Source organism: Laetiporus sulphureus (genome assembly GCF_001632365.1).
Source record: "Laetiporus sulphureus 93-53 unplaced genomic scaffold LAESUscaffold_4, whole genome shotgun sequence".
NCBI classification, from domain to species: domain Eukaryota; kingdom Fungi; phylum Basidiomycota; class Agaricomycetes; order Polyporales; family Laetiporaceae; genus Laetiporus; species Laetiporus sulphureus.
The window spans coordinates 324574-348076 of NW_024468513.1; the positions used below are offsets into that span (position 1 = coordinate 324574).

At 53.7% G+C, this 23503-nt stretch overlaps 9 protein-coding genes across 9 annotated transcripts; 4 read left to right on the top strand and 5 right to left on the bottom strand.

Moving 5' to 3' along the window:
- The first annotated feature begins 472 nt into the window (after positions 1–472).
- Positions 473–2184, top strand: LAESUDRAFT_692951 (uncharacterized protein). The gene is made up of 8 exons (XM_040906145.1): positions 473–700; positions 753–927; positions 997–1073; positions 1150–1296; positions 1363–1485; positions 1559–1729; positions 1791–1924; positions 1990–2184. The coding sequence occupies exons 1-8, from the start codon at positions 563–565 to the stop codon at positions 2090–2092; spliced, it is 1068 nt and encodes a 355-aa protein (XP_040768434.1). The 5' UTR covers positions 473–562; the 3' UTR covers positions 2093–2184.
- A 161-nt stretch (positions 2185–2345) lies between these two features.
- On the bottom strand, positions 2346–3008 carry LAESUDRAFT_809619 (uncharacterized protein). The gene is made up of 4 exons (XM_040914152.1): positions 2893–3008; positions 2744–2830; positions 2630–2686; positions 2346–2572 (listed from the first exon to the last, which is right to left on the bottom strand). Exons 1-4 carry the CDS (start codon positions 2944–2946, stop codon positions 2513–2515), a joined length of 258 nt encoding a protein of 85 aa, XP_040768435.1. The 5' UTR covers positions 2947–3008; the 3' UTR covers positions 2346–2512.
- Positions 3009–4139: 1131 nt separating this feature from the next.
- LAESUDRAFT_755381 (uncharacterized protein) lies at positions 4140–4577 on the bottom strand (the record flags this gene model as incomplete). Its single annotated transcript, XM_040912019.1, has 4 exons — positions 4140–4202; positions 4260–4322; positions 4380–4466; positions 4524–4577. 4 exons carry the CDS (start codon positions 4575–4577, stop codon positions 4140–4142), a joined length of 267 nt encoding a protein of 88 aa, XP_040768436.1.
- Positions 4578–6054: 1477 nt separating this feature from the next.
- Positions 6055–7695, bottom strand: LAESUDRAFT_755382 (uncharacterized protein; the record flags this gene model as incomplete). Its single annotated transcript, XM_040912020.1, has 5 exons — positions 6055–6589; positions 6645–6920; positions 6983–7424; positions 7500–7607; positions 7659–7695. The coding sequence occupies 5 exons, from the start codon at positions 7693–7695 to the stop codon at positions 6055–6057; spliced, it is 1398 nt and encodes a 465-aa protein (XP_040768437.1).
- A 1054-nt stretch (positions 7696–8749) lies between these two features.
- LAESUDRAFT_721063 (uncharacterized protein) lies at positions 8750–10831 on the bottom strand. The gene is made up of 4 exons (XM_040907946.1): positions 10497–10831; positions 10364–10427; positions 9413–10112; positions 8750–9350 (listed from the first exon to the last, which is right to left on the bottom strand). The coding sequence occupies exons 1-4, from the start codon at positions 10583–10585 to the stop codon at positions 9124–9126; spliced, it is 1080 nt and encodes a 359-aa protein (XP_040768438.1). The 5' UTR covers positions 10586–10831; the 3' UTR covers positions 8750–9123.
- Positions 10832–12366: 1535 nt separating this feature from the next.
- LAESUDRAFT_755384 (uncharacterized protein) lies at positions 12367–12982 on the top strand (the record flags this gene model as incomplete). Its single annotated transcript, XM_040912021.1, has 3 exons — positions 12367–12498; positions 12548–12804; positions 12883–12982. The coding sequence occupies 3 exons, from the start codon at positions 12367–12369 to the stop codon at positions 12980–12982; spliced, it is 489 nt and encodes a 162-aa protein (XP_040768439.1).
- Positions 12762–14010, top strand: LAESUDRAFT_345801 (uncharacterized protein). Its single transcript, XM_040902104.1, has 3 exons — positions 12762–12804; positions 12870–13348; positions 13406–14010. The coding sequence occupies exons 2-3, from the start codon at positions 12979–12981 to the stop codon at positions 13885–13887; spliced, it is 852 nt and encodes a 283-aa protein (XP_040768440.1). The 5' UTR covers positions 12762–12804; positions 12870–12978; the 3' UTR covers positions 13888–14010.
- Positions 14011–19933: 5923 nt separating this feature from the next.
- On the top strand, positions 19934–22241 carry LAESUDRAFT_721067 (uncharacterized protein). The gene is made up of 5 exons (XM_040907947.1): positions 19934–20311; positions 20367–20508; positions 20563–21415; positions 21468–21944; positions 22012–22241. Exons 1-5 carry the CDS (start codon positions 19942–19944, stop codon positions 22171–22173), a joined length of 2004 nt encoding a protein of 667 aa, XP_040768441.1. The 5' UTR covers positions 19934–19941; the 3' UTR covers positions 22174–22241.
- Positions 22215–23162, bottom strand: LAESUDRAFT_721068 (mitochondrial import inner membrane translocase subunit). Its single transcript, XM_040907948.1, has 5 exons — positions 23095–23162; positions 22930–23029; positions 22685–22871; positions 22491–22613; positions 22215–22437 (listed from the first exon to the last, which is right to left on the bottom strand). Exons 1-5 carry the CDS (start codon positions 23124–23126, stop codon positions 22406–22408), a joined length of 474 nt encoding a protein of 157 aa, XP_040768442.1. The 5' UTR covers positions 23127–23162; the 3' UTR covers positions 22215–22405.
- Positions 23163–23503: the final 341 nt, after the last annotated feature.

Below are 23503 nucleotides of genomic sequence, written 5' to 3' on the forward strand. Positions count from 1 at the left end.
ATTGACTTCAGGCTATATAACTCTCAATGGCATGTGTACGCCAGTCGCCAGGGCATAGTCTACCGCTATCGTGATGAAGAAGTATATTCCCGCATACAGCCACCTTTGATCCGCCCCTCCCAAGCCTCCTCGCTCTTGGTGCCGTACAGGCCGAGAGGTCTCTCGCGAGTAGAACGTTATCCAGAGAGATGCTGTACGCCCTGCATTCCAATTCCCCTGATGCTGATTGGACGGCACTAGCATGCGCGCCTGCGTCTGTTCAGAGCGTCACGCCTGTGCGATCGCCGAACGCTCATGAAAAGAAGTATGAATCACGAACGAATCGAGGAGCCAGAGCCATCCTGGCATATTTAGCCACCCGGAAGATCGTTCAAAGCTCATCCTCAAGCGTCACGCGTACGGGTGATCTTCACGCTCGAGTATGGCGCGATCTCGAAAGAATGTTTCAAACGTAACGGGCCCCGGTAGGCGTCTTCTGTGGCTTGCATCGACGCGTATAAAATGCGAGGTGTAGAGCGGCGGGAGAGGCCCGACTGCATACGCAGCGCGACCTGCCTCCAAGATGTACTCTATCTTGCTCGTCCTCGCCGCCGGTGCACTGATCGCTGCCGCTGCGCCCTATAGTCCGCCCGGGGGGCTTGATGTGAACAACACCAACCCGATCTACCAGCCCCTCAGTGACTTCGACTACCAGTCCCTCGTGCGTGTCGAGACCAGTTTGAGACGCATACACTAACCGTCTGCGCACGCAGAACCTCGCGCTGCACCAGGAGTACATCGAGCTCGACCTGTTTCACCATGGCCTCGCGACGTTCTCCGTGGAAGACTTCGAAGAGGCCGGCTTGAACGCGGCGGACCGGTTCCTGATTGAGTTCATGGCGGACCAGGAGCTCGGCCATGCCATCATGATCAGCAACATGCTCGGACGTAAGTAGCTCAGACATCATCCAGCCTTTCTATTTAGCAACCTATACTCATTTTTGCAACGGTCACCAGCGAAGAATGCCTCAAAGGAGTGCACCTACTCCTACCCATTTCAGACGGTCCGACAGTTCGTCGAGTTCTGCGAAGCGGTGAGTCGTGCTTCTCCCCGCTTCCCCCTCCTGCCCCCAGTTCGCCGATCAACGAGCAACCGCTAATGCCCGCCAGGTCACACGCTTCGGCGAGTCTGGCACGTACGGTTTCATCGAGCACCTCAACTCGCGCGCCGCAGCACAGCTGCTGCTCGAAGCAGTCACCACCGAGGCGCGCCAGCAGATGGTGTTCCGCCAGTTCGAGGGCATCTTTCCCATGCCCGTACGTCCCCCTTCCCTCTTCACCTTTCATCTTCATCCTGCAATGTGCTGAGCTGCCCGTGGACAGTTCTGGTTCACACCCGCCGTGACGCAAAGCATGCAGTGGACGCTGATGGCGCCCTATCTCACCGCGTGCCCCGCCAAGAACACCCGCATCCAGTTTCAGAACTTTCCCGCACTGTACATCGCTGTGCGTATCCCTCCCTTTCCTGTCCGCACCCGTGTCCTTTGTCTGATACGAATGGCCCATCGCTTTGCCTCAGAACAACCCGAACATCACTGAGGAAACGGGTTTCGCGCTGCCTGCGATCACACGGAACCACAGCGCGTGGACCGCACCCGGCGAGCCGGTCTATCTCATCTGGGAGTCACCGGGCAAGGCGGTCGGCCCAAACAGCTCGTACATTACGAACACCACCGCAGGCGAGCCGAAGGTGAGTAGCGCCACTTGTCTTTCGAAAGCGGGATGGGCAACACGACACGTTCGGTGCACAGTACGTCGCGTGGATCTCGCAGCTCAATACGACCTACACGCCATTGACGATCACCGGGGAGAACAAGGGCGTGACATACCAACCGGGTGGAGAGATATACGGCAAACATACGTTCTCGACGTACAACGGAACCATGTACGTGCGCCACGTTCTCCCTGTAGAGAAGTTCGATGCAGCTGTGCTGACGTGCGCGCTGGCAGATTTGCGATGGTCACGGACGACAATCCGATGATCTCGCCTGCGAATATCTCCTTCCTCAACCAGCACGTTGTCGCGGGGCCCGCGCTCTACTTTTCCGGCTGATCGTTGGCCCTTGTGCATCGCTTCGGGCAATATGTAACGGAGACCGTATCTGTATGTATGTGCTCGCCGTGTTTTTCCCCTCCATCAAGATTGTATAAGGCTTCCTGAACACACTTTGTGTTGGGCGAGATCATGTCAACTTCATGTGGAATCCGCTTAGAGCCAAGTGTTCCCGAACCTGATGCCTGCCACCGGCATCAGCCACTATCGCGCACGGCTGTGATGGTGTCCGTCGCTTATACGTGAATGTGATGAAAAGCGTCTCGTTCAATGCAAGCGTCGACAAGTCACACAATGCTCTCCAGATGTCAGAGTGCAACGTACGAGTACATGCATAACGTCGCAGCCATACCCGATACAGTACAACAATCCGTCCAGCCACGGCTAATGTACACGTAGCGATACATCAACGTGATGCACTTAAACGTTCTTGTTGCTACCCATGCCCACGGCATTCTTCGCCTTGTCCAACATCGAAGGCTGAGAGCAAGACACGTCAGCATGCATGACGACACAAAGGCACGATAGAGGACCGACCTCGGTTGGATTGCTGCTGAACTTGTCACCGAGCTGCTGAGCATACGACTTCTGAGACTAGCGATGCGAGGTATCAGTAGTGTGCAGCAGGTATACAGTCTTCCGGATACACACCTCGGGCTCCACGGCGCCTGCGGCATTATCGCTCTTCCCCTTGATCGTGTCACCGAGGGACTCGGTGGTCGTCTTCTGCGAGTCGGGCTAAAAAAAACCCCCCCCGTGAGCAGGACGATCGAAAACCGCAACCAAAAAGCGCAGCTTACCTTGACAGCAGCGCCGATCTTGTCACCGAAGGATTGTCTACCAGTGTCGGACATTATGAAAAATGTTTCAAGTATAAAGTGACAAGGAGATGATGGTTGAGTGGGTATTCGAGGGAAGAGAGCTGAAGGGTCTAAGGCCATCCGACGCGTCCTTATATACCCGGCGGGCTGGCATTTGAAACGAAGACAGACCATGACGCGAGCAAAATCGCTCAGTGCGTCATCGCGACCAATCAATGACGCATCGTGTCCCTCACCTGCCTGCTAAGGCAAGTGCCATTCCAAATTTGGATGAAATAAGTTCCGCGACTAACTCCGCAGCGAATCACACTTGGGTGAAGAGGCGACGAGCGCCGGTTTCAAATAACAGGCATCTCGAAAAGACGGGGCAGCAGAGTAATACGATAAAATGAGCGACCGAGTACAACTATAACAGGGTCGAATAGACAAACAGGTACCGGAGAAAGTACAGTTGAGTAACACGAGCGAGCGGGTACGATTGCGAAAGGCCCGCTGAATACACGAGCAACATGCAGAATGACAGAAAGGGAAGTGCAACTACAATCGTGGAGTAAAGTCGTGGACAACGGCAGCACGCTATGACTCCTAGGATAGAGGATCAGGGCCATCCTTCAATAGATAGATGTTGTGGAAATCAAACGCCACTTTGCAACGACCAGACAAGACCATCATGCCTGCTGCTGCTGCGTCCGCCTGTCCAGCAGCAGGCAACGCTCCTCCTACCAGGAAACAAGAGGAATCGACACTCAATAGAATGTGGGCTATTGCACAGGTACTGTCATCAACAGTTCAATCATTGAGGCAATGTGCTCACTCGATGCATCTCCAAGCAATTTATTGCAACGTATTTGTTAATCCAACTTGCTACGTCGCCGCTTAGCTCCTGCAATGGTTTGTGGCTGTTACACACTGGCGCAATTACACGCCACAGTGACAAAAGCGGAAACCGATGAGGTAAGCTGCGGAGAACAGCGATGACGTCGGAATTTCCGAAAAAGGGTCAAACTGCAGCTTAGGGATTACGTAAAGCGGAGCTGACATTACAGAAATAGCCAAATACCATTCTGTTATTTGGAACGACGCTATTCAGGTGTGGCAATGCGCATCTTACGAATCCATGTATAACGTCGCAGCCATACCAATACTGTACAAAGAATTCGCTCAGCCAAAACTAGTATGGTACACGTATTGACACATCAACGTATCGCCACATCAACGTATCGCGCTCAAACATTGTTGTTGTTGCTACCCATGCCCATGGCGTTCTTCGCCTTGTCCATTACCGAAGACTGTGAGGAAGACATGTCAACATACATGACGACACAAAGGTATGATAGAGTACCGACCTGATTCTCGTTCGAGTTGCTGCTGAACGTGTCACCGAGTTGTTGAGTGTACGACTTCTCGGACTAGCGATGCAAACTGTCAGCGGTGTGGAGCGGACGCACAGTCTTCCGGACACAGACCTCAGGCTGCGCGGAGGACGCAGCGGAATCGCCCTTCCCCTTGATCATGTCGCCGAAGTGCTCGGTGGTCGACTTCTCGGAGTCGGGCTAGAAAACAACCATGAACACGATGCGTCGAAGACCACAACGAAGAGCGCAGCTCACCTTGACAGCAGCGCCGAGCTTGTCAGAGATGGATTGTCTGCCGGTGTCGGACATTATGAAAGATGTTTGTATGAAAGTGGTAAGAAAGATGGGTGGTTGAGTGGGTATTCGAGGGGAGAAGAGTTGATGGGTCTATGCCATCCGACGTGTCCTTATATACTCCGTGGGCTGGCAAAGACGGGTGCCACCGAAGACAGGACAGACGATGACGCATGCAACGTCGCTCGGTGCGCGACGTCATCGCGACCAGTGATGCACCGCGTCGGGGGCCACCTCACCTCTCCTCACCTGCCTGCTATGGCAAGCGCCATTCCAAATCAGGCTAGGATTGCTCCCAACTCGGCCGTCATCGATCCATCGTCCCTGGTGTCCTTGGCGCGACCCGGAGCTCGAGCGGGTGCAGACAGACAGACGTCAGCGACCGTTGGGGCAGCTCTCCTGCAAAGCACACATCGGTAACGGATAATGAAAAAGCTGCTCGCACACGGCAGGACACATACAAGGTCAATGCCATTGGAGGTTCAACACTTTACGTTGTTACAGTATCGGTGCAAACAAGTCTACCGACCACATGGACCATATAGGCAATGATATAAGCGGCCAGAAGGATGCCAGGCCCGGTCCTGCACGTTACAATGCTTGTAGTCACATCACAGTCTCGTGGACAATGGGAAGCCAGCACAGTCACCGGCATAGATTGATTGACCACTCACCAACATACGGCACACGTTAGTTTCCCCCGAAGGGTACTTATCCCGAGGACCACGAAAAGGTCTGCGCCATGCCTCGGGACGCACCTTATTGCGATTCTTTGTTTTCCATAACATTCTAGCGCAACTTGCCACTGCATTTTCATTCTTGAGAAGTACATACTTGACAATCCTTGCAGTAATGTACCGCGTTAGCATAGAGTCCGTCGCAGATAGACAATAAGCGGCACTCACAATCTACGCGAAGCCTGTTTGCGATCGTTGATCGTTGACGACGAAAATTTTGAGTGCTAGCTACGGTCAGTATGCGGCTCACCAGAATGCTACGTCGATGCTCTCATGCTCGCCACCATCCTATAAAGCGCTGTCGATGAGCTTGATAAATATCGAGTGAATAACGTACCAATGTTCCCGAGATGCCGCCTTTGTGATAGGTAAGTGCCTCGCCTTGACTTTGTCGTTGTCTTCCTACTGGCACCTTCGGTTGCGAATTGGATGTCCCCATTCGCCGTCATCTTGAGTCTTGACTTCTTGCCTATTGAGATTTGCCTCCCGCCTTCCTCCTTGAGCCTTGCATCTTGTCGAGACTTGCGCGTTCATTCTTGCGCCTCACGCCTTGCCAATCTTGCGCTTTGCGTCTTGCATGGCTTGCACACCGAGACCAGTCCGTGTTGCGTCTTCTTTCTTGCACCTCCGTACGCGTTGAGTCTTGCCTTCCATCCTCCCATCTTGCGTAATGAGCCTTGGTCTTGCACATGGAGTCTTGCATCCTGCCCTTCGGCCTCCTATCTTCCGTCTTGAGCCTTGGCGTCCTGTCCATCTTACGTCTTGCTCCTTGCGCCTTTGGTCTTGCCCGCCACCTCCCATCTTGCGCCTTGCATCTCTTCAACTTGAGTGTTCAGGCTTGCCCGTTTTGCGACTTGAGTGTTGCCCATCTTGCGTCTAAATATTGCCGACCTTGTACCTTGCATCTTGCTTCTCCTGAATCTCGAGCCTTGCGCATCTTGGGTCTTGTCCGTCTTGGGTCCTGGGTCTTCCGCCTTGCCTACCTGCGCCTTGCCCACCACCTCCCATCTTACGCATGAATCTTGCTCTTGCGTCATCTTGACCTTGGGTCTTGCGCCTTGACCATCTTGAGCCATCTTGCCGGCCTTGCGATTTGAACCTTGCTCAGCAGGATTCTTGCGTCTTCCCCCCGCGGCAGAAATCTTGCCCATACAGCGTTGCCTATTGCATTTTGCCCGTCTTGCGTTCGACTTGCGTTCGACTTGCGTTTTGCCCACCTCCCTCCCATCTTGTGTCTTGCGTCTTCCCATCTTGCGCCTTGTATCTTCTTGCCTTGCATCTTGCATCTTCCTTCCTTGCGTCTTGCGTCTTCCGTCTTCCCACCTTACGCCTTGCGTCTTCCTACCTTGCGTGTTGCATCTTGAACCCCCCAGCCTCCCATCTTGCGCTTGCATCTTGCCCTCCCGCCACCCAATTTGCGCCTTGAATCTTGCTCACCTGCTCGTCTTGTGCCTTCGGTATCGCCTGCGCTGCGTCTTCCATCTTGCCTGTTGAGCCATGGATCTTGCTATCTTGCACCTCGCGCCTCACACGACTTGCGCCTTGCCTATCTTGCGTCTTCCATCTTGCCCTCCCACCACCCAATTTGCGCTTTAGATTGCTCACCTTGCGTCTTGCCCGTCTTGCCACGACTTCGTGCCTTGAATCTTACGTCTTCCTATCTTGCGTCTTGCGTCTTCTTACCTTGCGCATTGTTTCTTGCCCACCGGCCTCCGCCTTGCATCTTGCTTGTCTTCAATCTTGCCCTCCCACCACCCATCTTGTGTCTTGCCCGTCTTCACTCTTGCCTTGCTTGAGTCTTGCCCTCCCACCACCCTTCTTGCACCTTGAACTTTGCCTATCTTGCGGATTGCGGCTTGCTCTCCCGCCTTCCATCTTGAATCTTGCCCACCTTGCATCTTCAGCCTTGCCCTCCCGCCTGCCCTCTTGCACGTTGCCCATCCATGTCGCCACTGGCGACATTGAAGGCTGTCTGGTACAACATCAGAACATATTGCCACCGGGAAACGAAACTCGCCGAGAGCCAACCCGGGACATGAGCCAGTCCAAAAACAGAAAGCAGCATGAGAATCAAGTAAGGAAGTCGTCGCTATGCCGGAAACGTTGAGGGCCATTCGCGCCTCGCCTAGATGTCGGTGGCCGCTAAATTCGAGAGGAATTCAGAGACATCATGGTAGAAAGAAAAGGTTACTCAACGCACCGTATTGGTTGTCAAGTGGGTGTATGTTGGACCTGGATTGCTTCATCTTGCTCCTGAGCGTCTTCGTCTCCGTCTTGAGGTCGTCGCCGTCGATAGCCGTGGCGGTGGCTGTGGGTCGCCGGTCACGTCGCAGAACTTCGCCTCAAAGAGTCGCCACACCAAGTTCCCAGAGCGCCAAAGGTGTCGCCACAGTCATCCTACATTGGCACAGAGTACTCACAAGAGCCAGCACCAATGAAGTCGTTGCCCGAAGGGTGTTGTCACCACAGAGTAGTCGACAGTAAGTTGCCGAGTGGTCCTGCGGTCAAAGGCAATACTGAGCATGTCAGCCACGAGGCACGCATACATGGGGGGTTATCACGCGCCATACCTTAGCTAGCATAGGTGATAAACACTGTGATACCTTCTTCGATACGCCTCGATGTTGCAAGTGGGTGTGCTTGACGCGGCTGACAGCTGAAACGAATACTTGTGGCGCGTTGAAGTAGACATCTGGCAAAAGAACGCATCAGCATCTACACCCCTACATATATGATATAACCAGAGCCACAAAGCGTATACTACAGGTTGAGCCACGCGCCACATCGGTCGCGAGGTCAGTGACCAACAGGCCAGTGTGGCCACGACTACCGCTATGGATACAGAGAAGATGTATATGAAACTTACCCGCGGATGAGACCGGTGTATATGCATCTTGCAAGTGTGGCTCGCCTCTGGCAACCGATGGACTTGATGGTGTTGATGATGGACGAGAACTCACGCGTTGAGGTATTCCACCCGTAGTCACGGCCACGGTCTTCAGTCTTGAGAACGTTGAACGACAGAAGGCACAGGCAAAGCAAAGGGAGGAGGCGACAGTCGAGGAGGCGCTGAGGGGAGAGGATGCTGGTGGGGGAGGGATGGGTGGGAATGGCCAGGAAGAGGGTTGGCTTTTATAGTGCGAGACACATAGCGCCGCAGGGTCAGCCTCATGGCCGCGTTCGTCACGTGAATCTACGCCGCGGAGTACGTTATATTATAGTCTAGTGCAATCGGCGACCGATCTCGATAAGATGTGTCCCACCGCTTGAATATTCTGCGCCAGCCAACCTGACACCCAAACGCGAACTCTCACCTTCGTGCCCTTGTCCAACAATTATTATCGCCAAAATTTTATTGTTCACGAGCCGGCACAGCCCGCTTGCGCAATCGCTGGAGAGGCCATCAGTGGCCAAAACCCTGCCTCATGGCCAGAAACACGTTTTCACTGGGCGCGGCGGAATGATTACGCGGTGGGCCAGTCGAGTGTACAAACAGCGGCAAACTGTCCGTGCCCATAGCCGCCCGTCCGATTCGCCACTGTGTGGCGCACTGTGCCACAGCGAGCAGCGACAACATTAGGGCATGCATTGAGGACGAGGGTGTCGACAAGCAAGCAGCGTAAGAGTACATACCGGCTAGAACTACAGAAAGTGAAACAACAGCGATGATCCGATACAACATGAAGTACAAATAGAGTTGAAGCGATGCCAGTGGAAACGAATGTGCATCTTGCACAAGTCGATCGGGTAGTGGAACAGAAGGCAGTGAAAAACGTGGAGGGCATAGGCGAGAAGGACCCTAGATATAAGGAAGGGGGACCGTCTCAAAAGCGCATGTCGGCGGACATGGGCATCGGAGGGTCGGTGATGTCGTATCCGCTTCCGTCCTCCCGGCCTTGGTGGCGGTCTCCGTGCCGCCTCCGCGCGATATGTAGATAACGTGAGAATCGTGCCGCCGCGGTGGACAGAGGGCGCAAGGACTCGCGCAGGTGAGGTGGCTCGAGGTCGTCCCCAGCCCCTCCTGCCATCATGGTTTCCAATGCATGGAAGTCTGTGGCGACCAGCCGGCTACGGTCAGAATCGTGATGCGGGCACAGAATAATACGGGCGTACCTTGTCGGCAAATCGGACAGCTGCTAGAAAGCTCCAGTAGCCACTGGTCCACGCAGTCGCGATGGAATCGATGGTGCCCTTCACACGGCAGCACGCGTAGGTCGTCCCCCTCCTCAAAGTCCACGATGCAAATAGGGCACGTTTCACGCCCGATAGCATCTGGAACGACATTCTTCTGCTCGCCACTCCGTTCACCGGTAGACGACTCGCCCTGCGAGCGCCCTGACCGGAGACGCGGGCGTGCTGTAGGCGCCGCCTCAGCCTGTGACGAGCCTGCGCCAGGCGACTCGTTCCTCTCCGCAAACGATGGCAGTTCGTCGACCACGTCCTTCTCCTCCTGCTCCTCACCCTCGTTCCTCTCCTCCCCGCCTCCATCTCGGTCACTCCTCTCCTCGGCCGCCTCGTCCTGCTCTCCTGGTTTGACGCTGATCTTACTCACGTGTCCGTCGCCACTCTGTGCACCCTCATGCTCCACTATCTCCCACTTGTCATGATCCTCCATCTCGATACTCTCGCCATTCTCTACGTCCTTCGTATGAGCGTTCGTGGTGGACGGGTCGACGCCGAACTTGACGACGGGAAACGTATCCAGGATTGCACGGGTCAAGCCTCGAGCGCGACTCTGCGCAGGTGCGCTGCCGTATTGGCCGTCTCCTGCACGAGGGCCATAGCGCTCGGGATGTCGGATGGCACGGATGGCCTATGGACGTGGTCAATCAATGGACGCATCAAGGGAGCCAAGCCCACGGCAACGGAAGATACGAGGAATGATAGGCATGCTATACGTTACGTACACCAGTGATGGGCACCACTGATACTAAATAGACACATGAGACTGCGTCTCAGGATGTATAGCGCGCACTCAATGCCGAACGGCATGTCCCATGTCCTATCCAGAGTGGGATATCGCACCATCACCATGACCCACACGAGGGGAAGGTATGTACGTACGCCGGATATAATCACGATGCAGAAAAGAGCAGAGACACAGCCAGTGATCGCATAGAGGATGATCCTATGTAAAGAGAGTGGTGCGTTCAATGGATCTTGCTTCGCTGTAAGGGACAAGCATGGGCCTGCTTACATCGCCAGGCTTGTACTCGGCGCATTGGGAGTTAGAGTCTGTGCGCGGACCCCTGATGCCAGCCAGAGGAGGGAGATTGCCCACGACATTGGTAGATGGTAGATCATAGTCGCAGCCAGAAGAGGTGCATGAGCTCGTAGGGACATAAGCGGCGCAGCGGTAGTATAGGGCGTTTCGAGTCTAGTAGTACCGTCGCAGCACGCTGCCGAGCTCGCTATTGAGGGATATCGACGGAACACAGAAGAGAAAGAGGATGAGAACGGAAAGAGGAGACAGTGCGAGAAATATGAGGAGATGGCTGGGAAGAAATGTCAGAGGGGCGACGGGAGCATGGCCTATTGGCAGTGTGACTGCATGTCCGCGAATAGCACAACAGGCGCCGGTGGTCTCGATCATCTACTTGTCCTTACACTTCTCCTTACACTTCTGCTCAATGAGATTACTTCAGGCTCTCTTGTATGACTTCGAAACAACCAGGACCATCTTCAATATCAAGTCGTTGCTCACGGAGCTTCAGAGTTTCACGAGCTTTGCAGGCTTGTCGACATCTCTACCGCACGCGTGGTGTCCCATGATGCGACATGTTCCGATACCTCACTCCTTCCTACGACCGCAAATTGGACCCTGCTGATGACGGGGATGGCCCAACAGTCTCGCGGGAAGCAGCCGCTGTATTGCCTTCGCCGCGAGAATCATCGACAACCACCCCCTCAGCGTCTCACTCGAGTTCGTGAACCCGCGATCGCCGTCCAACTTCCTCTGGTGGCATCAGAGATGTGCTGGCTACGTAAGTTGGAGCTAACTGTGCAGCTATTGGCTCAATAGAACCATCGAGCCTTACCCAGATATCCCGTTCACCTCTTGGATTCATTGACAGCTGTTCCTTAAGGTATCCGCGACAAACGGGAGGGGGTTCACGAGGGGAGGCGAGTGCTCTGCTGCTGGAAGACGCTAACAGCCGGTCCTGCTCCATTTCTCGCGTTCATCCTTATCGTCTATCCACTCGTCGCTCCATTGTTTGAGTCTCTTGAAGAACTTGGACACTAGTTGTTGTGTCCAATTCGCTCAAGTCTCACAGCAACTGTCGCTGTATCTAATACGAGTGAGCTGTCGTTGTCGATCGAGCCAGACTTTGAGTGAGTTATGCTTCCAGCCATCTCTCCACCTTTATTGAGGTGAAGTTGCTCAGTCTAAACTTTTGTGTAGACTTGTGCAAAGCAGTGAAGCATATTCCGCTTGTGCTCCTGGATGCAGCTTAATGGCAGCGGTTCGGGCTTTTGGCTCGAAGGATCTGCTCGGGATGTCTGAACGTGCGGAAACGCCGCCTCTGTTTGACGGAGAGCGATGTTCGCACAGTGGAGGTAAGGGTACGCTTGTCGAGGCTGTGATCAGATCTTGGATGGACTGTCACAGTAGTAAGATGGGAGTCGAATGTTTCACTGCGGGTTGATAGCCGTACATTATGATTCATTGATGATGCTCCCGGCAACATTCATCCAAATGCTCAGCAGAACATCAACGCCGCCCTGTGCATAGTCTGATAGCCTTAAACGCTCGATGACTCGATCGCCTTGCTAGCTGACGGCACGCAATGCTTTCAAAGCCGGTCAATCGTGTCGCATGCCCGCGCAGTGTTCAAATTAAATTCGCCATCTTTATGCAGCAGCTTATGACTTCTTCGTAGAGGACTTCTCGCGCAATCACTACCTGTTTGCTACCATCAGCAACCCCGTGCACGATGCGATTTCTAAGTTATATCCTGACTAAATGATCCGGCGCTGCTCCGGCTTCGGTGCTTCGGAAAGCTCTTGACAATGGTGCGAACGTGCCTGATATATCCGTCGTACGTACGCGCTCCAGCAGGCACTGCATGTCTCTGTCTGTCAAACAGATGGGTCGTTTCAAAACTCCTCTGCCCGGCTTTGTTCGCAGGGTTGAGAGGCTCTTCAATGGGATTGCATGCGGGCGCGGCCAAAGGCATGGTGGCGCGTCTGCTCGTGCGGTAAGCTTGCACAGTTGGTCATGAAGTTCGCGCACTCACGGTTATGTAGAAGTTCCCAGCCTCATCCGCGGTTGCATCAATGCTACCTGTCGAGTTGTGGGAGATCATAATTGCGTGTATCTGGCATGACTGGTCGGATGCCTATGAACGTCGGCGTGCGCTCTCATCCTGTGCTCTGACATGCCGTACCTTCTCTCTTATCGTCCGCCAACTCGTCTTCCACACCATCAGGCTTTCCCAAACATCAGAGCGTCCGAATTACGCCCATTTCGTTGACATCCTCCAGCACTCGCCTTACGTCGCATTGTGCGTACGCCAATTGTCGATCTCGATCGATTGGAGCTTGAAGCACTGGCATTCGACCCTTCCAGCGATTCTACCTAGGCTTCATGCAGTGGAGACGCTCATTCTGGACTTTAACGGGAGCACATACGAAGTGGCAGAACATATGCGAGACAAGTTGACGACGTATTTCACTCCATGAGGCACCTCCACCTGCATTTCGCGGACTTCGACACTGCCAATGACCTGTTCGACATTCTCTGCGCTTGTCCGAAATTGTCATCGCTGTGTCTATCTCACGTTCATTGTGACAACTCAGAAAATCCACCAGTTTTCAACGTCGTGTCACTCCAGCCGGTTGTGCTGAAGGAGTTATCGTTGGAAAACACGCAGTCAGAGATCATGACATGGCTTACACATAGTCCCTTCCAACTCTCTTTGCAGTCTCTACAGGCCCTTTGGGATGATTCGTCAGATGAATCTTGCTTAGCAAGTGTAGAGCACGTGCTGAAGACGGTCGGAACGTCGCTGCAGAACATCAAACTAGGAGTTACAGTTTGGAGAAGTCGTCCGTCTATTTCAAACCCACCACATTTGAGTGTTCGCTTACTTCTTTCCTGTACAGAGATCGATCTGTCCTGGAACGAACAATTATCGAATCTTCATCTTCAAATACGCATGGGCTCTGTGCGAGCGCTGGAAGTCGACGCGATTTTTCATCTTAAGTTCCGCCACAGGTGCGACCACGACATGCTCTCCAGCACATATGAATCGATATCCTCCGCGCTTGCTTCTGTGTGCTCTCGGCAGCTTCATGACATCGATTTCGTGTTCGAGTTCCACAAGGGAGGCGATTTGTCGGCGTTGGACTGGGAGAAGATAGACGAGCATCTGGAGCGGCTTGCGCGGATGCGAGCGTTTCCGGAACAGCTTCAGGTGCTGTTCCGTCTGAACTTTGTGAACCAGGATGAGACTGCCGAGAGTTATAGTGCCGACACGATCAAGAGACGCCTGCCGAGGTTGCTGACGAGTTCAGCTAAGGTGGATATAACCACTGTCACTGCGGGTTGGTTAGAATCGTCATCGATTCATCCTTGGAGATATTGACTGAATCGCAAACGGAGGGATGATTTGCATGCAAGAGCTGCTATACCTCACCTGAGTTGTTTTAAAACTTGGCTCGCTTTGTATTTGGAGGTAGCGCAGTGCTTATACTATTGGACGTTGATTGCTCATATACCTATCATGCTCGACTGTTCAAGGCAGCGGGTCGCTGCTGCTTGATCGAGAGATGCCATCTCGGATGTCTCTCACAGCAACTCCTGTGCATGACACGGACCCTTAGTAACCATCTCGAACGCAGTGATGCAGGGCATCCCGCCTGGGAAACTCCTGTCCACTATGGCGCGAACGCGCCTATTCTGGGTATGATTAAAGTTTGCATACTACTACGAGCAGGAACCATCGGTTCCCCCCAACCTGAGCCAATGAACCGTTCCAAGCATTCGCCGTTTAGTCTGTCCCGGGGGTCGAAGAAGCTCATCAGCCGGATCGTACGCGGGAGGCAAGATGTCGCCCAAGGTGATCCGGCACCTGCCCAGGTTCTCGGGGAAAGTACATTGCACTCGTCGAATACTATTGGCCAAAACCATGATGCCATTGACAGTGACCTTTCCGTACATTCGTTTAATATGGTAAGTCTTACCGGACAGGTCAAATGTAAAACTCAGAGAGCTGTTTTGACCATAGATGATTGAAAGCCTCGCTCTTGCAGACCGAGACGCCATGGAAGCCTCTAGCTGCGTGGAAGATTATCTTCGTATACATTTGGAACGATCCAAGCGAGCCCGACATGCCTAAACGCCGACGTACACTCATAAACTGTGCCGTCGCACACCACTCCTTCGCCCACGTCATCCTCGACCTCACTTTCCCCCGTTTGAGACATTCTGCAAAGGATCAGCGCTCATACACGTACCAATTCTCAGAAATCGTTCGCCAGTCATCTAGCGCTGCTTTGTGCGTGTACGAACTGTCGGTATCGTTCATCAACGCCGCGGAGCGTGCTATGCTCCCAGAGTTCTTACCCCATCTTCAGAACTTGAAGAAGCTCAGCCTAGACTTTGGGAGACATTCCTGTGGGATATCGGGACACACGCGAGAGAAATTGCCGACCTACTTTCGCTCAGTGAAGTGCCTCCGGTTGCAGAACGTGACATTCCGTTACATGAATGATCTGCTCGATATCCTACACGCTTGCTCTCAATTAGAGTCTTTGCGTCTGTCCGGCATACGGTGTCGCGAACCTTGGAGCGCTAGATTCGCAATAAATAAATCCACTTGGCCGATCGTGCTGACCGAGCTCATACTAGAGGACGTGCCGTCGGAGATCGTGATGTGGCTCACAGAGGATCCCTTCAAGCTTTCTTTGGCGTCATTGGAAATTGTTAACGATGGTGTTGACGATGAAGGAATGGCTATGATAGCGTTTATGGTTGAATCAATCGGCAAGTCGCTAAAGCACCTGAAGCTGGGAGTTGCAGGCCAGACCTCACAGGGAGATTGTGAGTTGAGCTGCCGTGCTCGCGGTCGATTTACACCATTGACAGACCCTCCATATGCAGTCTTGGATCTGTCTGGGAGCCATCATCTCTCTATGTTATGTCTACAAATTCGCTTGGATGCTGCGGAGCCGTAAGACATTGTTGCGTCCGGCAATGTGGCGCTCGACTTGTCCGAGTGGGTGTTCTCTGCGCTGGCCTCAGTGAACGTTCATCACCTTCGGCGAGTGAAGTTTATCCTCGAAATCTACACTGTGGACAGCATCTCGGCACTGAACTGGAAGAAGCTAGACGAGGAACTCGAGCGTCTCGCGCGAGCATGTCCAGAACAACTCTTGGTGACTTTTGATGTCGTACATATGAGACGTGGGCTCGTGAGCGGAGAGAACGAAGGATTGCTGGATTCCGCTGGAAGATTTGGTGAAAGTGAAGTCAGAATGTGTTTGCCGAGGTTGAAGAGGAGCCCAGCCGCGCTCCAAGTGGAGATGGTCAGCGCGTTCCCAATTGGACCTGCGTGGTTGGGGCCGTTGTGGGCGTACGCCTACGGGAAATCAGAGACACAGGCGTTCATGCGCATGCTCTTGCCTCAACTGTCTGAATTCTGTGGTATTGAGGTGCAGGTTCAATAATTACTAATTAGAAAAGCGGTTGTCTCCCTGTACCTACCAATCACACCATTATCGTACCGCATCGTGCAGGAGATCTTCCACGCTAGCGACTTACATTTCCGCCGCGCCATCTGTCCTCGTGTTGTATTTTGGTGTCGGAATTCAGGGTGGCAAGAACCAAAAGCGGCGCGTGTTTCGGACGATGCGGCACGAGGCCGCCATAGCCTCCGGCTAATGGAAGGTAACATGATCTTATTGTACAATTTTCTGCCCCAGTCAGTGCATCTCTCGATGGTCCGGCTCTCTGTAGCCTTCTGTGGCGTCGCGCCTTCAGTATCCTTCGCCACTCCATTCGACGCAGCCAACTGGCGTTGTCCTCAGAGAGCGGATTACTGAGCGATGGACTCGGACTAGTTGAGCGTAGCAGGAAGGTCGGACTCGGAGCGTGCGTTACCCCTCCGCCGGGATGGCCAACGAGGACAGCACCTGCCTGTTCGGGTCAGTCCGCTTAGTTGCTGCGGATCAGAGATCCATCCAAAATGGGCGAAAGTGACTCGCGTTGGGAAGCATCAGCGATAACACGTAATCCTCTGAGGCTCCAGATTGCCTCCGCGGCCCTGGCACCAGCGTCTGCATGGACGGTTGAGAATTGTGAACGGCGAGGAGACTGCATACGCTGCGGTGGACGCAGGGCTCGAGGGGTCTGTGGACGGGCTTGGACCGAGCATTTTGGGGCCAGTGCAGAACACGTTGCATCACTGAGGGCCACTGTTTCAGACCAGGTCTCAGCCACTGCCCTTCACAATTCCTTCACAACCAGTATGGCCCGCATGATAGGCGCTCGTAATTTGTTGTCTAATCACGATGCACCCTCCTTCCTCCTGCTCCTCCTCCGCCATTCCCACCAGATGCCAGAGCTGGATAGCACTTGAGATGACATGCTGAGACATGGTGTTCGTGCTGCCAGGAGCGCAGGGGCGGATGCAAAAATGGCGGTGGGATCAGCATCGTGGCCCAAGCCTTGAGAATAAACGCTCGTGTGATGGCCAGATAAGTGTGGCAGGTCGATTCATCCTGATTTGGTTAGCTTGTCGTAGCCGATGCGATCACGTGCGAAACACGAGCCTCCCCGCCGTTGGTGAACTGAGGTATAAAAGGCCCCCCTTCTCAGCCCATCTTCCCTCATCCCCTCATCCATCCCTCCTCCCGACCTCTCCTGGGCTACCCCACTGGCAACCACTCTCCCTTGCTTCGTTCTTTTCTGCCTTCGACTCCCTCAAGGGCCTTGGGTGTCGACCGTCGACCAACGCCACACTACCCTCGACGCGTCCAAGGAACAACGTCCTTTCAGCAATCGGTGCAAGACGCAACTATTTCGGCGGCCCTCCTGAGAGGCAACAAGAAGACGCGTTCAAGTTGCGCCACAATGGCAGAAGGACTGTTCTCAACCCAGACCGTGCCTTCAAATGGTAAGCGATCAGACCTTCACAAATATCAGCATTTATCTAATGCGAGGGTCATTCAGCGCCACACCGTCGACCACCTGGACAAGAAGATAACTGAAGGCCTGGGATCGGCGACAACACCATCTGGTTTGGACGACATATCTGGCGACGGCGGCGGCTTTTGTTTCAACACCACCATCTCACGTTCGGCAACGGCATTGAAGAGCAAAACGAGCCTCCTCAAAAGCAAGACGACCATGCTGAAGCCAAGGCCACGAGACATTAATAGGCGCATGCGGTAAGTGATTGGTCTTGTCATAAAATCAGCTGCGATCATGACCTATCGCCTGGCATAGTCATCTCCTCCACCGTCGGAAGCAAGTACCTCAAGACCTCCGGCACCGGCTGAGGCAACCAACCATCGGACGACCCTCTTTGACGACAATCTGGGTTCTATCTAGGCGACATCGACCCGGCTTCCCTGGCAAGATTTCGCGATGGCATTCAAGAGCAAGACGAGCCTCCTCAAAAGCAAGACGAACGTGCTCAATATCGAGGTCCACAATTTCATATACAGCCCATGCAGTACGTTGATAACATTATACAATAATCATTGACCTCCTAATATGTTGTAGTCAAGTCCGACCTCTAGTGAACGGCACTTATGGCGACCTCCGACTCCGGCTCTCGAAGGCGCCAGCTGCGCAAGCGCTGGCAGAAGGCCCGGCCTTTCTTTCTCTTTGGCGACATCTTTGGCTGGGCAACTGGCGACTCCGGCGGCTCTCTTTCTCTGGCGACTAAGTGAATGTCTCCATGGAACCGCTTGGAGATGAAGCGTGCCCGCAACAGGCATGAAGTGGGTGTACAGCTCGGAAGGATGTGAGAATGGTACGCATTGCTCCCTTTCATCTGTTAACATACATTGCTCATTCATTCCCGTGCATGCGTTAGCACGATCGCAACTTGACGTGCAATGGAAGTATGCTGTCCGCGCCAACGTTCGCGTGTCAGCCATGAGTGGTACGCAACATTAGTCCCTCATGTTGAGTCCGACGTAATCACTCGCTGGCAACATGCGAGTGCCGGTCTGCATAGCCTGGTGAGTACTTCGAATAATCCGCTGTGTGGGCGACACTGACCACACCGATCTGTAGAGTGTCTCTTCAGTGAGAGTGAGATATATATCTTTGCGCCGCAGCGCCGTGAGTAGATGATGAGGACGAAGCGGTCTGCAACTACGGCCGCTCGTCAGTCGAGGCCGTCGTCGCAGCAACTCGCGAGACGGGGCAGCTCGTCAGATGTCTCCTTCTTTGATCTCCCACTTTCAGGTCATGTCAAACAGCCAGCAATTTGCAAACCTGTTGAGTGGTTTCTAATCATCGCACTCGCTAGATGCCTCTGACCTCCCTCGCGCGTCATCGCAGATCATTTACACCCTCACGACTGCGTGCACCAAGCGCGCAAATTAAATATTAAGGTGCGTCCCGGGGCAACTGGCGCAGACCTTTTCGTGGTCCCTGGGATAAGTACCCTATGGGGGAAACCAACGTGCGCCGTCGGGGTGAGTCACACATTTATCTGTGCCATGGGTCAATTTTTCTTTCATAGAAAAACGGCTCGAGCGCTGCCGCGGAACGATAGTAAGACATGAGTGGAGTCCCTCCGCGCCAACTTGCAGAGCGTGCAACAAATACTGCATGGGCCATGAAGTGCCAGGACTTGCCGCAACTTGCAAGTCCGGCGCTATGGAAGGATGACTTTGGTAAGCCGCACACCCTTTGATTTCCTTCCTTTGCTTATCATGACATTTCATTTGTAGTGAGCTGTATGAGCAGATCTCATCGCAACTCAAAATGTCCCGGAACATGCGAGCCCGACAACCAGCACCAGATTTCGCAGCAACGAGCGAGCTTGATCAGTTGTAACGTTCTGAAAACGTCAAACCTTCTCGCCGCGATCTAAGCGATCCAGAACCTTACTCGACTTGAGTCCGACTGTTGACGTACTAAGCTACCTGCGTGAACCTCCCAATTCCGCCATTATGTCTGCATGGTCGTCGGTCATCAAGCTGTTTGTGTCCTCTTCATTATCTATTCCGTAGCTGAGCGTTGATCTTCGTCTAGCCAGCAGGTGTACTCCGGCATCGTATAAGTTAATACAGAGAAGGCAGTCCCGGGTACAACACCAACTTGAGCTCGGTGAAAAAGGTGCGTCCCTGAGGGAGGGCGAGCGTTCGCGCTCGTCCTGGCGCAGACCTTTTCGTGGTCCTCGGGATAAGTACTCTCCCGGCGTGCTTGTTCGCCGTCGGGAAGAGGAAACCAACGTGCGCCGAAATCGTCCAACCTGTCATTGCTGTTGTAATACTGTCACAAAGTGCTGTATATCCGTTAAACAATATATTCTTTTCCATCTGAAGTGACTTGGTGAACGATTTGGATGTCTTCACAAGTGTACTACAGGAAGCGCCACTAGACGGTAGACGCCCGGAACAGTACGCGAGAGCGCGATCGTAGCGCACATCGAGAACAATATGCAGAGACTTGCTCAATGCCGATATGTCTGCTCTCCTCCAGGCCCTTGCTCTCATCCGCATGTCACCCTGCTCGTGACGTTCATCGGGTAGCGAAGGCTCTCCCTCATGGCTGTAGCCCGAAGAGAACTCGCCGGACGGCTACGACCGCTGCTGCTCTTGCGCCGAAAAGGGAACCCGAGTCGGTGGCCAGTCCAAGCACGCACAGTCGGGTTCTGACTACCCTACATAAAACGAAGTCGTTGTTGCCTCGCGTGCTTCCTTCAAGCTCTGCGAATGCACCTACGCGTATATCACTCGAGCTCTGGGAAGAACTCCTCGCAAGGGCGTACGATGAGTTGTGTCCATCTCCAGAAGCCAAGGCCAAAGATAGCATCCGCATAGTTGGTCAGTAGCGCGCGAATATGGCTGTGCGATGGAATGACCTAGTTTTGGCGTTTAGTGTATGGGTGTGATGATCTATCGGGAGCGCGAGAGTTGGTCTCTGCACTATTGGAGGATCCTTTCGCCTCCGAGTCACAGAAGGAATTGCTTCATTCTCGATGGAGAAGACCGAAGGATCAAAAAGATGCGATAGTAATGCAGTGAGTGAGGCGGCTTCTACTGCTGAATATTCTATCATGTACAATGCGTTGCAGGTCTACCCCGTCAACTCAGGACGATTTGAAGGTGCTGCAAGTCCAGTCGACATGGCTTCAGCAATTCGGCCTCCCCGTTCAGCTATTGGAACTCGCTTCTCCATTGACTGAACTATCCTCGCGAGCCGAACAATCCGGAGTGAAAGACCTGATTCTCGCCGACATCCCAGTCATTGTGTGCAATCCCGCAAGTACGCCACTGCCGTCCCTCCTATCTCGCACAGAACTCCCGCTGGATCATCCCAACGCAGTACTCGTATTGACGACCACGACGCCATCTGCCGAACTGGCTGCGCGACTCAGAGTCTCCGGCCGAGACCTCCGCATCCTCTTCGTCGATCCTCTGCGTGCCCTTTCCGCTCTGCGTGTGCTCAGCTCTGCACCCTCGTCAACGCGCGCAATTCAGCAATACCAAGACGACTTTGGCGGATCCAATGTTTCCAGTGTCACGAAGGCTGTCGCAGCCAGCGTGCACGCCGGAGTGCATGGCATCCCTCCGACTAGCGTGATCGATGCTCTACATACACAGACCGTACAAGCAGTAGTGCGAGATGCGCTGGCTGCTTGTGGGTCAGTCATCAAGGACGCACAAGGTGAGGTCGACTCAGTTCGAAACGAGGTCAGCTGGCGGAGAGGGCGGATGGAGGAGACCAAGGCGATACTGGGTAGGCAGGTGTTCGGAGGCAACGGAGACGGGGACGAAGTTGTCCATGCCCTGCAGCAGTCACAGAAGGACATCCAATCTGTGATGGATAGTCTTACGTGGTGGAAGCTGCCATGGAGGGTGGATGACGTTCAAGAGGTTCTTCTCACTGCTGTCGATCGCTCGTGGTGCACAGATCTGGAGTACAAGGTATGTCTACAGGTGTACGCATCGTCCGACAGGCGCTCATGCGAACGTATAGCTGGTATTTCAAGCCGGGCGCCTCGCGTCTCTTCAGCAGTCATTCACCAATTCCAGCAATAAATTACTGGACTCGTTTCCATCCTACTCTGTCTTTCGCTCCTCATTGCTCAGAAATAACATCTCACAAATTGCCTCCTTGCCCTCGTTCCCCTTGGATGCTCCTGCTTTCCTGCAGCCGTTACACGTCCGCCGTCAGCAACTTCGCTTCCCCACGGCACGCCTACAGACAACCGCTCAGCATGCCTTGCTCGGTATCGGAGGAAGCGTCTTCAGTGGCATGGGTATTGCGTGGGCTGGTTGGGCTGGCCAGCTTGGAATATTCGATATGGCGATGCAGCTGGAAACGGCCATAGGAGCGGGCATGCTTGCTGCCGTTGCAGGAGTGAGGTGGGCGGTGGGTCGCTTCGAGAGGGCGAAGAAGAAGTGGTGGAAGGATTATGACCGTATCGGACAGGGCCTTGAGAGGGATCTCAGAGTGAGTTCTGCATAGATTCCCCCAGCTAACGCGGATGGTTGACTGTGCGATCCCCGATGTCTTGCAGACGACGCTCGATCAGACGCTCAACGAGAGAGTCTTGATTATTCCGGAGAGAACCTGCTCTGGCCTGGAAGATTTCGCTGTCAAACGAAAAGAAGAGATAGAGGAGTTGAAGGAGGAAGTGGCAGCGTTGGAGCGGAATCTGGACGAAACTATTCCGCAATGAATACCATATTCAACTTGAAGCTTGTTCGTGAACCAAATTGCGAGAAATATTGAAAGTATATTTACCCAAAGCCGTTCCAAAGGGCTGGGAACGGCGTGAAGCCGAGTATGAGACAGCGATTGAGGCACAAACGTCATAGGTCGTTTGGCAGAGAAAACGGGCATAAAGTAGTGAGTAATGTTTACAGACAGCAAAGCGAAAGTATCTAGAATCCGGCGGATGCAGAAACTGCTCATGAAGGTTGCATAGACATACTTTCCGGTACTACAAAATGAGATTGAGCCATGAACGGGAGAACATAGACACGAAGAACTCACTTGGAGGTAGTTGCGGTCGCGTGTTCTCATTGAAGACACGGGATATGAGGACGCCAACGCCCTCAAAGACACTCAGCAGGATACCACATGCAATCGCAGAACTGAGAGCGGAGCGTGGGCCGCCTAGATAAACGTTGTTAGCATGCCGCGCAGGCGGGCGGATATATATTCGGTGTGCGGGAACAATCACTTACTTCGCGCCGCCAGACAACCACCAGTTAGGAAGCCAGAAATGATTGCATTCCACATATCCTCCTTTTGCCTCCATCCCTTGACAGCGCAGTCGAATGTGGAGAACATGCCGCCCCAAACACCGAAGTTCCCTCCTGTGACAGGAGCACGGGCCTTGACCACAGACAATGCGCCCACCAGGCGATCACCCTGTGATGCGGCCAATGTCAATTCACCATGTCCAGGTAGGTGGGCGAGTGCTGCATACCCGCGGCGAGTTCCGAGCACCTTTGATACCGTGCCAGATGGTACCACCAACGGCACCCATCGCAAAGGCGCTACCGAAGTCAGAAAGAATCACCCATGGGCTGAATAGCAACTTCAGGTCAGCGCTATGTAGATTATTAAACAGTGAGGCAAGGATAGGACTCACCAGGGGTCTCGGGTATGATCTGCGTGGGCCATGGTGTGTTTTGGTGGATGGTGGCCGTAGGAAGCGGTGATGAGCCCTCAAGCGACGGTGGCTGAGAAATTTCTGGCGGCCGTGGCCGTGGCTAGGTCACGTGGGGACGCGCTCCAGTGACGCCGACGCGCGAGTGGCTCAAAGTTGAGACGTCGCTCTTCTTTATCAGCTACCACAATCGACCCCTCACGATGCCACCACACCCATCCACGGACTCGCAACGTCCGCAGGGTAGTGGAAACAAGACATTTTACGTTGACATTCCACCTTCACCTTTTACTTCACCCTTCAAGTCTTCTCGAGTCAACGCTCCTGCCGCGACGTCTTCCACAAGCCTCAAGGAAAACGCGCCCTTGCGACCTGTGCGCATGAACTCCGA

What these genes read in the sequence shown, in the direction of transcription:
- LAESUDRAFT_345801 (XM_040902104.1), top strand. Translation starts at nt 12,979, where the DNA reads ATGAGGCACCTCCACCTGCATTTCGCGGACTTCGACACTGCCAATGAC. An exon ending in AGTTACAGTTTGGAGAAGTC is followed by an intron (nt 13,349 to 13,405) that starts GTCCGTCTATTT and finishes TTTCCTGTACAG; the next exon opens with AGATCGATCTGTCCTGGAAC.
- LAESUDRAFT_721063 (XM_040907946.1), bottom strand. Translation starts at nt 10,585, where the DNA reads ATGTCGTGGGCAATCTCCCTCCTCTGGCTGGCATCAGGGGTCCGCGCA. An exon ending in GCATCGTGATTATATCCGGC is followed by an intron (nt 10,113 to 10,363) that starts GTACGTACATAC and finishes CCACGTCCATAG; the next exon opens with GCCATCCGTGCCATCCGACA. An exon ending in CTGTCCGATTTGCCGACAAG is followed by an intron (nt 9,351 to 9,412) that starts GTACGCCCGTAT and finishes TGGTCGCCACAG; the next exon opens with ACTTCCATGCATTGGAAACC.
- LAESUDRAFT_692951 (XM_040906145.1), top strand. Translation starts at nt 563, where the DNA reads ATGTACTCTATCTTGCTCGTCCTCGCCGCCGGTGCACTGATCGCTGCC. An exon ending in TTCCCGCACTGTACATCGCT is followed by an intron (nt 1,486 to 1,558) that starts GTGCGTATCCCT and finishes GCTTTGCCTCAG; the next exon opens with AACAACCCGAACATCACTGA. An exon ending in TCGACGTACAACGGAACCAT is followed by an intron (nt 1,925 to 1,989) that starts GTACGTGCGCCA and finishes GCGCGCTGGCAG; the next exon opens with ATTTGCGATGGTCACGGACG.
- LAESUDRAFT_721068 (XM_040907948.1), bottom strand. Translation starts at nt 23,126, where the DNA reads ATGGCCCACGCAGATCATACCCGAGACCCCTG. An exon ending in GATCATACCCGAGACCCCTG is followed by an intron (nt 23,030 to 23,094) that starts GTGAGTCCTATC and finishes GTTGCTATTCAG; the next exon opens with CCCATGGGTGATTCTTTCTG. An exon ending in GCGACCGCAACTACCTCCAA is followed by an intron (nt 22,438 to 22,490) that starts GTGAGTTCTTCG and finishes CTCATTTTGTAG; the next exon opens with TACCGGAAAGTATGTCTATG.
- LAESUDRAFT_809619 (XM_040914152.1), bottom strand. Translation starts at nt 2,946, where the DNA reads ATGTCCGACACTGGTAGACAATCCTTCGGTGACAAGATCGGCGCTGCT. An exon ending in CAGGCGCCGTGGAGCCCGAG is followed by an intron (nt 2,687 to 2,743) that starts GTGTGTATCCGG and finishes TCGCATCGCTAG; the next exon opens with TCTCAGAAGTCGTATGCTCA. An exon ending in TCAGCAGCAATCCAACCGAG is followed by an intron (nt 2,573 to 2,629) that starts GTCGGTCCTCTA and finishes TCTTGCTCTCAG; the next exon opens with CCTTCGATGTTGGACAAGGC.
- LAESUDRAFT_721067 (XM_040907947.1), top strand. Translation starts at nt 19,942, where the DNA reads ATGCCGATATGTCTGCTCTCCTCCAGGCCCTTGCTCTCATCCGCATGT. An exon ending in AAAGATGCGATAGTAATGCA is followed by an intron (nt 20,509 to 20,562) that starts GTGAGTGAGGCG and finishes AATGCGTTGCAG; the next exon opens with GTCTACCCCGTCAACTCAGG. An exon ending in GCACAGATCTGGAGTACAAG is followed by an intron (nt 21,416 to 21,467) that starts GTATGTCTACAG and finishes GCGAACGTATAG; the next exon opens with CTGGTATTTCAAGCCGGGCG.